The following is a 12333-nucleotide window of genomic DNA, read 5'->3' as shown; positions in this document are numbered from 1 at the left end:
GAGGGGCCGTGTGGACAGGTCCGGTTCAAGGTGTCCTGGCTGCGTTGCTCCGGAACCCTGGTCCGGTGTCCTTCTAGGGGCTCGCGTAACGTGTCTGCTGCGTGGTTCAATGACTTGTGTCCAGGAGGAACCAATAAACTGCATGGCCGGCTTCCCCGCCCTTCCGTGGCCCGCTTCCCTTTCAGAGCCTCGGAAAATAAACAAGGAGTGCGTGTGCGGCTCCGCAGGAGCACCTGCCTCCCGACCCGGCCTGGCCCGGCCCACCGGACGGCTTTAAGCGCCTGGCCGGGAAGTCTTCGCCTGGCCGGCCATCCTTGGCTTGAGTTACAAGATCAGTGTCCATCTCCCTTTCCTCTCCTTCCTTCTCCCGTCGTTAAAGTGTGTTAATACCAGTAGAACAGGCCCGAACCGAGTCTGGTGCTCGGTGAAGGCTCAGGGAAGCCTCAGCGTTGTCGTTAGTGTTGGATTGTGGTCCGAGGATTCTGCGAAATTCTGGGGAATTCAAAAGTGGACGGAACACTCCCACTGCGCGATAGTCACAATAATAGAGAAATGTCATAAGCCCATTGATTAAAATGTGCCAAGCGTTCTAGGGTGGGGGCATCGAAGGGGGCCGTGGCTGTTGAGGGTGCGGGACGCTTTTTCCCCATAATCTCTATTTCACAGTCTAAATGCAAAGCACATTGTTGCCCTCTGGCTACCTGCGTCTCATCCTCACCTCCCTGTTCTATGCTCTCTTTTCCCTGGGAATACACTCAGTTCAGTTCAGTTCAGTCGCTCAGTCGTGTCCGACTCTTTGCGACCCCATGAATCGCAGCACGCCAGGCCTCCCTGTTCATTACCAACTCCCGGCGTTCACTCAAACTCACGTCCATCGAGTCGGTGATGCCATCCAGCGGTCTCATTCTCTGACGTCCCCTTTTCCTCCTGCCCCCAATCTCTCTCAGCATCAGAGTCTTTTCCAATGAATCAACTCTTCGCATGAGGTGGCCAAAGTACTGGAGTTTCAGCTTTAGCATCATTCATTCCAAAGAACACCCAGGGCTGATGTCCTTTAGAATGGACTGGTTGGATCTCCTTGCAGTCCAAGGGGCTCTCAGGAGTCTTCTCCAACACCACAGTTCAAAAGCATCGATTCTTCGGCGCTCAGCCTTCTTCACAGTCCAACTCTCACATCCATACATGACCACAGGAAAAACCATAGCCTTGACTAGACGGACCTTTGTTGGCAAAGTAATGTCTCTGCTTTTCAATATGCTATCTAGGTTGCTCATAACTTTCCTTCCAAGGAGTAAGCGTCTTTTAATTTCATGGCTGCAGTCACCATCTGCAGTGATTTTGGAGCCCAGAAAAATAAAGTCTGACACTGTTTCCACTGTTTCCCCATCTATTTCCCATGGAGTGATGGGACCGGATGCCATGATCTTCGTTTTCTGAATGTTGAGCTTTAAGCCAACTTTTTCACTCTCCACTTTCACTTTCATCAAGAGGCTTTTTAGTTCCTCTTCACGTTCTGCCATAGGGCTAAAACATCCCACCACTCACCCCCACCCCATCCTGCCCCGCCCCTAGCCTCCTTTGCCCTGTGATGGGAAAGGTATTTTGAGGCCTCTTTGCTCTACCTCCTCTAGGGAGGAAAAAGTTATTCTCGTAAATTTGTATTATGTTTTCTGGGCTTTCATGTTTCTTCATATACTAAGCAGTATAATTTTATGGGAAAATCAAGGGAGGCATTTTAGAGTAGTAAATTACCGAAGTGACTCTAGAGATAGTCATTTTCCATTTTATCGGATCGTCTTCTTTGTTTAAAAGGGAAGATTATATGCCTTTTCTCATAGCTTCAGTGTTACTTTTTTTTTTGAAATTAAATTGTACTTTTCTAACTGCATTGCACACTCAGTTCTGCAACATTAGGTATATTATACTACCCTTAAAAAAAAAGTTGTAAGCTTCAGAATGACAGGAATTTTTAATCTTTTTTTCCACTGCTGTATTCCCTTCCAACACCTGTAATGCCTGGTGCATAATTAACACTCAATAAATGTTTGTTGACTAAATGAGGGTTGTTAGGAAAGGCAGATGTTATTATGTATCTCAAGGCAATTTGAGGGGCTTTGCCTGTTATCAATAAATGTAATTAAAAGAAGGGCAAGTAGGTGAGGTAGTTGGCTAGTGATAGGATGTGGTCCATTCAGCCTGCATGAGTGTACATAGACATTTTGTAACTGGTGCTCCAGGCCAATCTTAGGAGATTCCAGGCCAGAAAAAAAGACTTTTATTTCATCCTGATAAACCATTCACCTAAAGTTTTTTACAAGTGATTTATTTCCTGCTAAGAGGGAGAAGCCAGGGATAGAATACACACCCACTCAGAGAGAACTCACTTCCTTTCTGTTAGCATTTCTGAGTGAAGCTGTGCTCTGCAGCTTGGTTCTGTAGTGTCACCGAGTGACCTCCAGAGGCCAGGGCCAGGATGGACTGCCTAGGAGCACCCATGCTGGGGAGCAGGTGGAGTACCCTGGAAGGGTCCCCTTCCAGGACGCCTGCTGTGGCCTGGGATCTGCCCGCTGAGCGGCACCTGCTTGCTCACCACACTTAACCACACTGCTCTATGAGTCTCATCCCTGCATCTGTGCCCTTGCTGACTGAGGTCCTTCTCAGCAGTTGTTAAACTGCAAGTCTGTGGCATCTGTCTTTGGATCCCCACCAAAGATTTTTCCCTGAAAAAAAAAAAACTAAAGGGCTGATTGGGCATTCTCTTTGATTCTGATTTTTCTTTGTTTCTTAAAAAAAAGAAAAAATTATAATTTGTCTATTAACGGAATTACCTGGCAGTCCACTGGTTAAAACTCGGCGTTTCCACTGCAAGGGGCACAGGTTTGATTTTCTAGTCCAGAAACTAAAAGATTGCTCATGCTTCACCGCATGGCGAAAAAAAAAAAATCTCTTGAGAAAATAGTATTCATATGAGGACAGGAGGGGTGTTAGATGTCCCCCTAAGGGGGAATCTTGAAAGGACATCTGGAAATAGGTTTGGGGAGCCAGTTGGTTTTCATGGTTATCCCCTTGAAAGGGCAGCCAGCCTTTGGGGAACCTCTGGGAAAGGAGGGCCCAGGTGTAAATGGTGAAGAGGCTCCAGACCCTCCTGGGAGCTTGGCCACCACTTGAGGGCACTAGAGGCCCAGAACTCAGATGCTGCCCCTCAGGCACCTCCAGTGGAGATGCAGGCACCACTGCCTTCAAGTGGTGGCTAAGCTCCCGGGAGCGTCTGGAGCCTCTTCACCATTTACACCTGGGCCCGCTCGGAGGCACCAACATCAAAAGATCTTGTTGCTAGAGGAGGGAGTGCCCCAGAGCCACCACTGTTTTTATTTGGCCTCTGATTAAGTATGAACTCTGAAGGTAAATTCCCCAAGTGTGTTAGTCACTCAGTCGTGTCCGACTCTTTGCGACCCCATGGACTGTAGCCCACCAGGCTCCTCTGTCCATGGGATTCTCCAGGCAAGAACACTGGAGTGGGTTGCCGTTCTCTTCTTCAGGGGATCTTCCTGAACCCAGATCTCCTGCAGGGCAGGCAGATTCTTTACCATCTGAACCACCAGGGAAGCCCTAAATTCCCCCAAAGTTGCATATGTGGGGTTGTTTTCAAAACTTGTCCCACGCATCAGGGTGAATTAGAAGAGCCAAAGGCAGGCAGGTAGGGCGTTGAGCTGTTCAGATGTCAGGCTCTTCTGAGATGGATCGCAGATTCTGTATTGCCCCTTGTCTGAGCTGCCCTGCTCTCAAAGCCCACACACCGCTGCGTGGAAATAAACTGGGAAACCATGGCTGTGTTGGTCTCAAAATATCTGTGATAAAGTCAATGAAGATACAGATTGAGGTCTTGTGGTTTCTGCAGGGTGGGCCGAGTCTAGAAGGCCTTGCATGGCTCAGCAGGACCCCAGCCTAACCCTCTCTTCTCTCTCCATTTGAAGTTAAATGAACTGGTGGTGGGGGACACCAGCGGAAAGCTGTCAGTGTATAAGAATGATGATAGCCGGCCGTGGCTCACCTGCTCCTGCCAGGGAATGGTCAGTATTCAACCCTGGGTCCCTCCTGTCCAGGCACTGTCGAAGCTGGGGGCCCCCACCGAGCTCCCCAGCTTGTGCTCGGCCACCAGCTCCTGGTTCAGGGCTCATTTGAGTCAGGGAGGGAAGCCCCCAGGCAGAGCTCACCCAGCTGTCACTCACGGGTGCACACGTACACAGCTGGGCTGGTTTTCATTGTATGTGATGGAATGACTCCCCTAGTACTCCTGGATCTGCATAGGTTGTCCGTTGGTATGAAGTACAGTAGAAAACGGGGGCGGTCATTTGATTAGGTCTAGACACGGTAGTCTGGCTCCCTTGACACGTGTAGTTTTTGTTTTGTTTAAGCCCAAGTTGTTGTCACTGCTTTAGGTCCACATACCACTGTCTGGTACACGGGACCCAGAGCACGGTAACAGAATTAGCACAGCCTCTTGACGCGGGCCATGTGCACGCGCTTTCAGCGAATGACGGAGTTGCAAGGAGGTCAGGGAGCACTGGGGTCCCTAGGCGCGTCCCCCGAGCCCCTCTCTATTCTCTTGCAGCTCACTTGCGTTGGGGTTGGAGACGTGTGTAATAAAGGAAAGGTAAGAAGCCCAGGGGCCCCCCAGGCTTCTCTCGGCCCACCCCCGATTCCCATGCTCTGACCACCAGCCCCCTCCTCTGCCTCGTCTCGCCCAGAACCTGGTGGTGGCTGTGAGTGCCGAGGGCTGGTTTCACTTGTGTGACCTGACGCCTGCTAAGTCCCTGGATGGTTCCGGGCACCACGAGACCCTTGGTGGGGAGGAGCAGCGCCCAGTCTTCAAGCAGCACATCCCTGCCAACACCAAGGTCATGCTGATCAGCGACATCGGTGGGCATGGCTGTGTTTGCAGGCAGCTGGGGAGTAGGAGTTGGGGCAGCAGAGCAGGGGTCAAGGGAGCTGGGGGGTTGTCAGTATTCATCTGGGCAGTTGTCATGCGTTTAACGCCGAGTTATTGCGCTCCTGTCATAAACCAGGCATTGTCCTGGGTACTGGGGTTGCAGTAGTGAATAAAACAGACAAAGATCATGGCCCTCTTGGACATTTACAAGGTAGCGACAAAAAATAAGCAATAGAAATGGGGTAAGAAAATGAAATAGTACACTCGAAGGTATAGAGGAGATACATCAAGAAAGGGGCTGGAGGGTGTTGAGGGAAAGATGGCTGTTCTGAGAGGAGTTGTCAGGGAAGTCCCTGCTGGGAGGGGTCATCTGAGCAACAGGTCAGGGTTGAGGGGAGTGAGCCCTCAAGGTCAAGGTCAAGGATGCGGGGCGGGTACTTGGGCCAGAGGCCGTCTGGAGGGTGTTGGTAGGGATATGGGTGCGTCAAGACACTGGAGTCGTGTACCCAGGGAAGAGATGACAGGCCCTGCAAGGCAGCTGCCTGGTTCTGGATGTGAGGGAGGGTAGAGAGCGGGTCCCAGGCTCCAGGGGTTGGGTGGCGGCTCAGCAGGTGGGCCCGAGGTTGAACCTGATAAAAAGTGCTGGTGCTGGAGGGGTGGGGAGAGCGTGCTGGCAGGACTCAGCTGACCAAGGCAGACTTGGCTCCAAACCCGTCTTATTTTCCGGATGTGCAGATGGTGATGGCCGTTGTGAGCTGGTGGTGGGCTACACAGACCGAGTCGTCCGGGCTTTCCGCTGGGAAGACCTGGGTGAAGGCGCCGAGCACCCGATGGGGCAGCTGGTGTCGCTCAAGAAGTGGATGCTGGAGGGTCAGGTGGGCAGCTGAGGCCGGGACCGCAGACCAGGGGTGGGGAGGGGCTCCATCCTCCAGGGGACTTGGGGCTGAGGCGCAGGCGGGAAGAAGGGAAAATCGCCCTGTGACTGAGACCCGGAGGAGTTCACTTCCAGTGAGAGTCTTAGGGGAGACTGCGGGTAACAGGCAGACAGGAAAGGCCGCTGTGCTGAGTCGAGGGTGTGACGGTGGGTGTGGTGTGTCGTGGTGGGTGGTCCCCGTGGACTCTGCCTTTCCCCTGCTGCTGTCCTTGAAGGCTAAGGATGTGTCCCAGGGCTCCTACCCTCCTGTCCCGGCCTCTGCAGGCTCCCGCTTCTCTCCCCAGCCCCCTGTAAGCCCCCATCCTCTGGTGCAGGTGGACAGTCTCTCGGTGACTCCAGGGCCCCTGGGTGTTCCTGAACTGATGGTGTCTCAGCCAGGCTGTGCTTATGCGATTCTGCTGTGTACCTGGAACAAGGACCCTGGGGCGACCCCCACCTCTGAGGGACCCATGGAGGGCACTCGGTAAGGGGTGTGTGGGTCTGTGGACAGTGGTGTGCCTGGCACTGAGGTGGGCTCCCAGGGCCGAGGACGGGTCTGCAGTTGGCAGAGCTGCGTTGGCCGATTCCCCGCGCTGGCACCAGAGCCCCATTAAGGAAGATTGTTCTGGGGCCAGGGAGTCCGGGCCATGAGTTGTGGCAACTGAGGAGGTTCTGGGGTTCCAGCCTGGCAGCTCCGCACTCTCTCCCCCTCTGTTGACCTTCCCCCTGGGCCAGGCGGGCTGGGCTGTCAAGTCTCCAAGCTGGTCTACACCCTGGAATCTCGTACAGAGATGAGCACAAGGGGTTGGGAGAACCAGGTTCTCTTGGGCTCCCACTTAGCGCCACCCCCACCCCCTTCCCCACAGGGAGCCCCTGGCTGCCCGGGACGTTGTGTTGCACCAGACCTCTGGCCGCATCCACAACAAGAACGTCTCCACTCACCTCATCGGCAACATCAAGCGAGGTGGGGGCGGTGGGGGTGGGGTGGGGCGGCGGGTGCAGGGGTGAGGGGGGAGGAGGGCAGGTGCGGGGCCTCCCTCGGTCTCTAGCCGTCCCTCCCCACCCTCAGTGCCAGCTCTGATCTCACCTTTCCTTCTTCTGGTCCTTCCTCCCTGCCCGGCCCCACCCCAAATCCCTTCCCACCTAGGCCACAGCCCCGACAGCAGTGCCTCTGGCCTCTTTGCTCTCTGCACCCTGGATGGTGAGTCCCCCAGGTCAGCCGTGGGCTGTGCAGGGTGGGTGGTCATGGGCCCGGATATCTGCGCAGAGATGGGGTCTCCAGCCCGGCCTGCCTCTCCTCGCAGGGACCCTGAAGCTCATGGAGGAGGCGGACAGGCTGCTGTGGTCGGTGCAGGTGGACCACCAGCTCTTCGCCCTTGAGAAACTGGACGTCACGGTGAGTGGGACCTGGGGGAGGGGGGCGGCCTCCTTCAGTGGGGCCACTCTCCCTCCATAGCCAAGTCTTCCCTCCTCTTAGGGCTCCCTGGAGAGGTCTGACCCCCCTGAAGTGAGCAGCACCCCCGCAGGAGGCCTCTCTCAGAGGCTCCCAGCAACCCCTACATCCGTTGTGTGGCCTTTTTCAGGGCAACGGGCATGAGGAGGTGGTCGCCTGTGCCTGGGACGGCCAGACGTACATCATCGACCACAACCGCACCGTCGTCCGCTTCCAGGTGGACGAGAACATCCGTGCCTTCTGTGCAGGTGGGATCCTGCCCCGTGCCCAGCACACCTGTCCCCTCGCTCCAGTGACCTGGGGAGAGGGGTCGTCACCCGAGAGAAGCTGCCTGTGTTCCCCGGGGCTGCCACTGAGACAGGAACTCGGCAAACACCCCCTGGGACGCCGTCCTGCCGGGGTTTCCCTCCGTGTCAGGAATGGACCAGATATCTTACTGTTTTCCTTGCTTTACTGAGTTCCCAACAGAGGAGAAACAGAAAGGGGCCTTCAGTGCTCTGCTCGGTGTCTGTGGGCGGCTGGAAACTGCTGACACAAACACCCATGGGGCCTGAGCCTCCCAACCTTGTCTCCCCATCCCCGACCCCCCAGGCCTGTATGCCTGCAAAGACAGCCGCAACAGCCCCTGCCTCGTGTACGTCACGTTCAACCAGAAGATCTACGTGTACTGGGAGGTGCAGTTGGAGCGGATGGAGTCCACCAACCTGCTCAAAGTGCTGGAGGCCCAGCCGGAGTTCCGGGAGCTGCTGGGAGAGCTGGGCGTGGGTGAGACCCGGGATTGGCGGGGCTGCTGGGAGAGCTGGGTGTGGGTGAGCCCTGGGGCCCGTGGCTGCAGGCACCCAGTGGCACAGGTCCCAGCAGACCCACTAGCCTCTGTCTCGCCCTCAGATCCTGATGAGCTGCCCGCCGCCCGCGCCCTGCTTCACCAAACCCTCTACCATCCAAACCAGCCTCCACAGTGCTCCCCCGCTGGCCCCCAGGACCCCACCTAGCTGGACCGGCTTCCTGGCAGAACAAGGAGCCTTCTGAACCTCCCCGCCGCCCCCACCCCCACAGCTGTCTGGCATCTGGAAGACAGGGAGTGCACATTACTGGGGAAGGATGGCGGCACCCTTGGGTGCTGGGGACTGTAGACCCCCTGGTCGTCTTGGTGAAGGAAGAGACAAGCTGCCCCTCTGCCCATTTCCTTGTGTACCTCACCTGTCCCGTCAGCAGGCACTGCCCCTCCCCAGAGCTCCCTACTCCTGTTGTTTGTGAGGAGTGGCTACACACACAGGGCCCCCTACTTGTGGGGCCCCAACTTGAAAGGAAACCAGGCTTTGGGGCCAGAAGAGTGAAGGCAGTGAGGGCCCAGCCCCCCACAAGTTCCATCTCCTGCAGCTCCAGGCGACTGACTTTACATTCCCGTAACATTCCTGTTACAGGAATGGCGAACCACAGATCTTCTTCCACCATGGTGGGGTTACACCCTCATTAAGCCATCATAGGTTGAAAATATCGTTAAGTGGAAAATGCATTTCCCACACCCCACCTGCTGAACATCACAGCTTAGCCTTCTCTGTGTTAACTGTGCTCCAAGCACTTAACATCAGCCTGCAGTTGGACACAATCACCTAACACAAGCCTCTTTTATAATAAAGTGTCATTTATGAAAGTGTTGGAATAAAGTGGGTATCTCCTGTGGTTTACTAAATACTGTACTGAGACACAGTGGTGACTGAGTACAGAATGGTTCTAAGTATGTTGGTTGTTCACGCTCATGATTTTAAAATCTGATGTGGGTTTTCAATCCCAACGACAATCAGAACGGTACCCGGTGCTCCTTATATCCCTTCTGCTGTGGATTCCTCTGCTCCGAGTCAGTGGTTTTTACATTGCAGGTTGCATGTCCATGCACACGTGTGTGCTGAGGGCAACATAGAATGTCCCTACCGTGTGTGAGCTGTGTTCAGAGGAACTGGAAAACCTGTACTCTCAATTACACTGACCCCAGCCAGAAGGTCACCCCAGGGGAAGGTCCACGCTCATATTTCCTTCTGTTTGGGAGTAAGGGCAGGGCAATCATGTAGCGTCCTAGAAACAGAGAAGGACACCAGCTTAGAGAAACAGGTGTTTATTCCAACAAAGTCGCTGCTGAGTGGAGGGCATTCTTGGGCCTGGGGTCTGCAATGGCAGAAGCAACAGGTGGAAGGGGAGGAACAGGGTGAGACCCAGGAGCGCAGGGATCATGGTGACAGCAGGGGCCAGCACACTCCTGCACCTGTACCAGGGAGCCCCTCTTCTGGGTGCCAGGGACATAGCTGAGGAAGGTATGCCCAGGGGGCACGGCCTTTCCTGGGCCTGCTCTGGTCTAACCTAGTCAAGGCTCTGGATTTTGTTTCCAACCCAAGGGACGTAGTCCCCTAGTCAGGTTAGTTACACCACTGTTTTACTCTTCCCCCAGATTTGGGACTCAGACAGAAGGACACCAGGCGCCTGGGCCCTAAGGTTTGGGATCCTCTGTTCACAGTGAAGGTAGCAGAGCCTCCTTGGGTCTTTACTGGACTCAGGGCTGGGGTGGGGTGGGGGTTGGGAAGAGCTACCGGTGCCAGAGAAGATGAGCTCAAGCTCAGGAGGCCAGAGGTGAGGGGTGGGAAGAAGGTCGAATGAGGTGGATAGTCCTGGAAGTAAGGAATACTGGCTAGGTAAAGTTGGTGCTGACAATCCCACCATCCCATCTGGCTTGGGGGACAGTTCTCCACATGCGCCCCACCCAAAGTTCAGGTGCCCCACAGGTGAGAAAGCAGGTGGAGGGCAAGTGTTTGGAGTGAGTCATAGAGGTATATCCAGGGTTTGCACAGGGCAATAAAACAATAACTGGCTTCAGTCGTTTGTAGCCCCAGAAACGGCAGCTGATGAAAGAGCCCGCAGCCTCGTGGACCGGGCGCTCCTCTCCCGACACGTCCCTGTCATGACGGTGGTTTCTCTCTTGCTCAGCCGAGCACAGAATCGGAAACGTGGGCCAGCAGGGCCAGGGCCCAGGGCCGGTGAGGGGGCAGGCTAGTTGTGAGGTGAGCAACGTGGAATCAAGGCCTCGAGGGTGTTCAGGGTGGACGGGGCAGGCAGGGACAGGCAGCAGTCTGCAGCCTCGGACTTGGGGCACCCCGGCCGCACCAGGGCCCAGCCTGGAGCCCCGCTTTGCCGATGTCCTTTTCTGCAGTCCTGATGTGGCTCTGTTCTTGGGAGGGGATAAGAGAGGATGGGAAAACCAGAACCCTGAGGTCTTGGGCCCTTTCTAGGGATCGCTCTTCCCGGGAGGCAGGGCAGGTGCTGAGAAGCAGAGGAGTGTGGCTGCCCACCAGGGAGATGGGACGGTGGGGTTAGGGTGGTGACAGCAGGGACAGTCCGCAGCTACCAGGCTCTAGTCATGCCCCATCCCCCAGGGCTTCGCCTCCTGAGGCAGGGAGTTTTCCCCCAGGGGACTGTCCGGGGCTGCCGTCGTCACTGGCCGGGCTCTTGGTGCAAAGGCAGGAAGGGCAACTCTGAGAACGGGGCTTTCAGCCGCAGCACATGATGCTCCAGGTCGATGCAGCACTGTGGGTGGGGGCAGTGAGCTCACCTGGGCAGGTGACCCCCTTCCTTCCCACCGCGCCCTACTCCTTGCGCCTCCCCGATTTCATGCACCCAGACCACTGTCAAGAAGGGACCAAGTTCTCCATGTTCTTCAGTTGTGGGCAGATAAGGAACCTCTAAGGAAGCGAGGGTAAAATTCCACATCCTCAACTCCGTTCTTATGGGATGGAGCCTGGTCCACGCTCCCACACCCACGCCTCCTACCTCTTTTTCCCGGGCCCCGGGTCAGGCCAGGGTGTGGTACCAGCGTGAGCACCGCCTTACCTGGAGAGAAAGCAGGGTCTGGAGGCCAAGGCAGAGTTCAGGACTCTCCACATCTGCGGGAACCATTTGAGGACACTGCTGTCCCCTGTCAGCCCTCGCCCTTCTCTTCCCACCCCAGCCCGGGCCCGAGAACCTGGGGGATAATGGGAGCATCTTGGGGGTGGAGTGGCTCGTCTGTGTTGGCCAGAGCTGAGAGGCTCTGCCTTTGCCCCACCCAGGAGGGAGAGCTAGAATTGCTGAGACAGACACTGGGCTCTGATGGAGCGAGGACTTACCTACCACCTGAGCCGAGCACTCCACGGTCTCCTGGCCCAGCTGTAGCTCCAGCTGCTCCACCAGGGCTGGGGGCCCCGGGTGCAGGTCCCCACCTGGGGCTTTTAGGACCCTCTTCCCTAACCTGTGGTTGGGAAGCAAGGCTTATGACCACCACGGCCTCCCACCCCTACCCCATTAATGTCCCTCCCACCACACTTTGGGTTTGCAGCCCATCCCTGGCCCCAGTAGGGTCTAAATCCAGTCTTATCGGCCAGAGCCCCCACCAACTCTTAAAAATAAAAAATGAAGAAAACAGTTTTATTGGGACTTCCCTGGTAGTCCTGTGGTTAAGACTCTGAGCTTCCATGACAGGGAGCTCGGGTTCGATCAGGGTACTAAAATCCCACGTGCTGCATAGAATGGCCAGAAATAAAATAAAGTAATAATAAAATGAGTAGAGTTTGTTACATATTTTTTAAAAATATCAATAAAATAATAGCTTTATTGAGATATGTTCATATATATAATGAAAGTCACTTTTTTTTGTGACCAAGCCATGCAGCTTGTGGGACCTCAGTTCTTCAACTAGGGGTTGAACCTGGGTCACAGCAGTGAAAGCCCAGAGTCCTAGCCCCTAGATCACCAGGGAATTGCCGAAGGTCACCCTTTTAAAGTAGACAGCAGAGTTCTGCAACCATCACTATCTAATTTCAGAATATTTCCATCACCCTCGTGCGCACGTGAGCACACACACACACACACACACACCCCCACCCCCTGCCTTACCCCAGGCGGCTGAGACATCCAGCAGAGATCTGATTGTACTGGGTGCCTGTGTCCACCGCCACCTGAAGATCCTGGTCCCGGCACTGAGAAAAGGGAAGGGTCACGGTGAGTCCCTGGGGG

The 12333-nt window shown here is 55.3% G+C and overlaps 2 protein-coding genes across 3 annotated transcripts in view; one reads left to right on the top strand and one right to left on the bottom strand.

The window, feature by feature from the left end:
• ITFG2 (integrin alpha FG-GAP repeat containing 2) overlaps window positions 1-8963 on the top strand; it is a 9709-nt gene extending 746 nt beyond the window's left edge. For both annotated transcript variants that reach the window (XM_010845012.1, XM_010845011.1), the window contains exons 2-12: window positions 3975-4070; window positions 4613-4654; window positions 4749-4920; window positions 5666-5805; window positions 6179-6327; window positions 6710-6807; window positions 6991-7044; window positions 7148-7239; window positions 7427-7544; window positions 7888-8061; window positions 8185-8963. In XM_010845012.1, coding sequence (XP_010843314.1) covers window positions 4068-4070; window positions 4613-4654; window positions 4749-4920; window positions 5666-5805; window positions 6179-6327; window positions 6710-6807; window positions 6991-7044; window positions 7148-7239; window positions 7427-7544; window positions 7888-8061; window positions 8185-8288 — 1146 coding nt within the window. In that variant the 5' untranslated portion in view covers window positions 3975-4067 and the 3' untranslated portion in view covers window positions 8289-8963. The remainder of the gene's footprint in view (window positions 1-3974; window positions 4071-4612; window positions 4655-4748; window positions 4921-5665; window positions 5806-6178; window positions 6328-6709; window positions 6808-6990; window positions 7045-7147; window positions 7240-7426; window positions 7545-7887; window positions 8062-8184) is intronic.
• A 432-nt stretch (window positions 8964-9395) lies between these two features.
• Window positions 9396-12333, bottom strand: part of LOC104992348 (nuclear receptor-interacting protein 2-like) — a 27189-nt gene continuing 24251 nt past the window's right edge. Inside the window, 4 exon segments of the mRNA XM_010845209.1 lie at window positions 9396-10869; window positions 11173-11225; window positions 11448-11569; window positions 12214-12296. Coding sequence (XP_010843511.1) covers window positions 10777-10869; window positions 11173-11225; window positions 11448-11569; window positions 12214-12296 — 351 coding nt within the window. The 3' untranslated portion in view covers window positions 9396-10776.

The sequence above is a fragment of the Bison bison genome, unplaced genomic scaffold (genome assembly GCF_000754665.1).
Source record: "Bison bison bison isolate TAMUID 2011002044 unplaced genomic scaffold, Bison_UMD1.0 scf7180017864213, whole genome shotgun sequence".
In the NCBI taxonomy this organism is placed as follows: Eukaryota; Metazoa; Chordata; class Mammalia; order Artiodactyla; family Bovidae; genus Bison; species Bison bison.
This window is presented reverse-complemented; position numbering and strand designations above follow the sequence as displayed.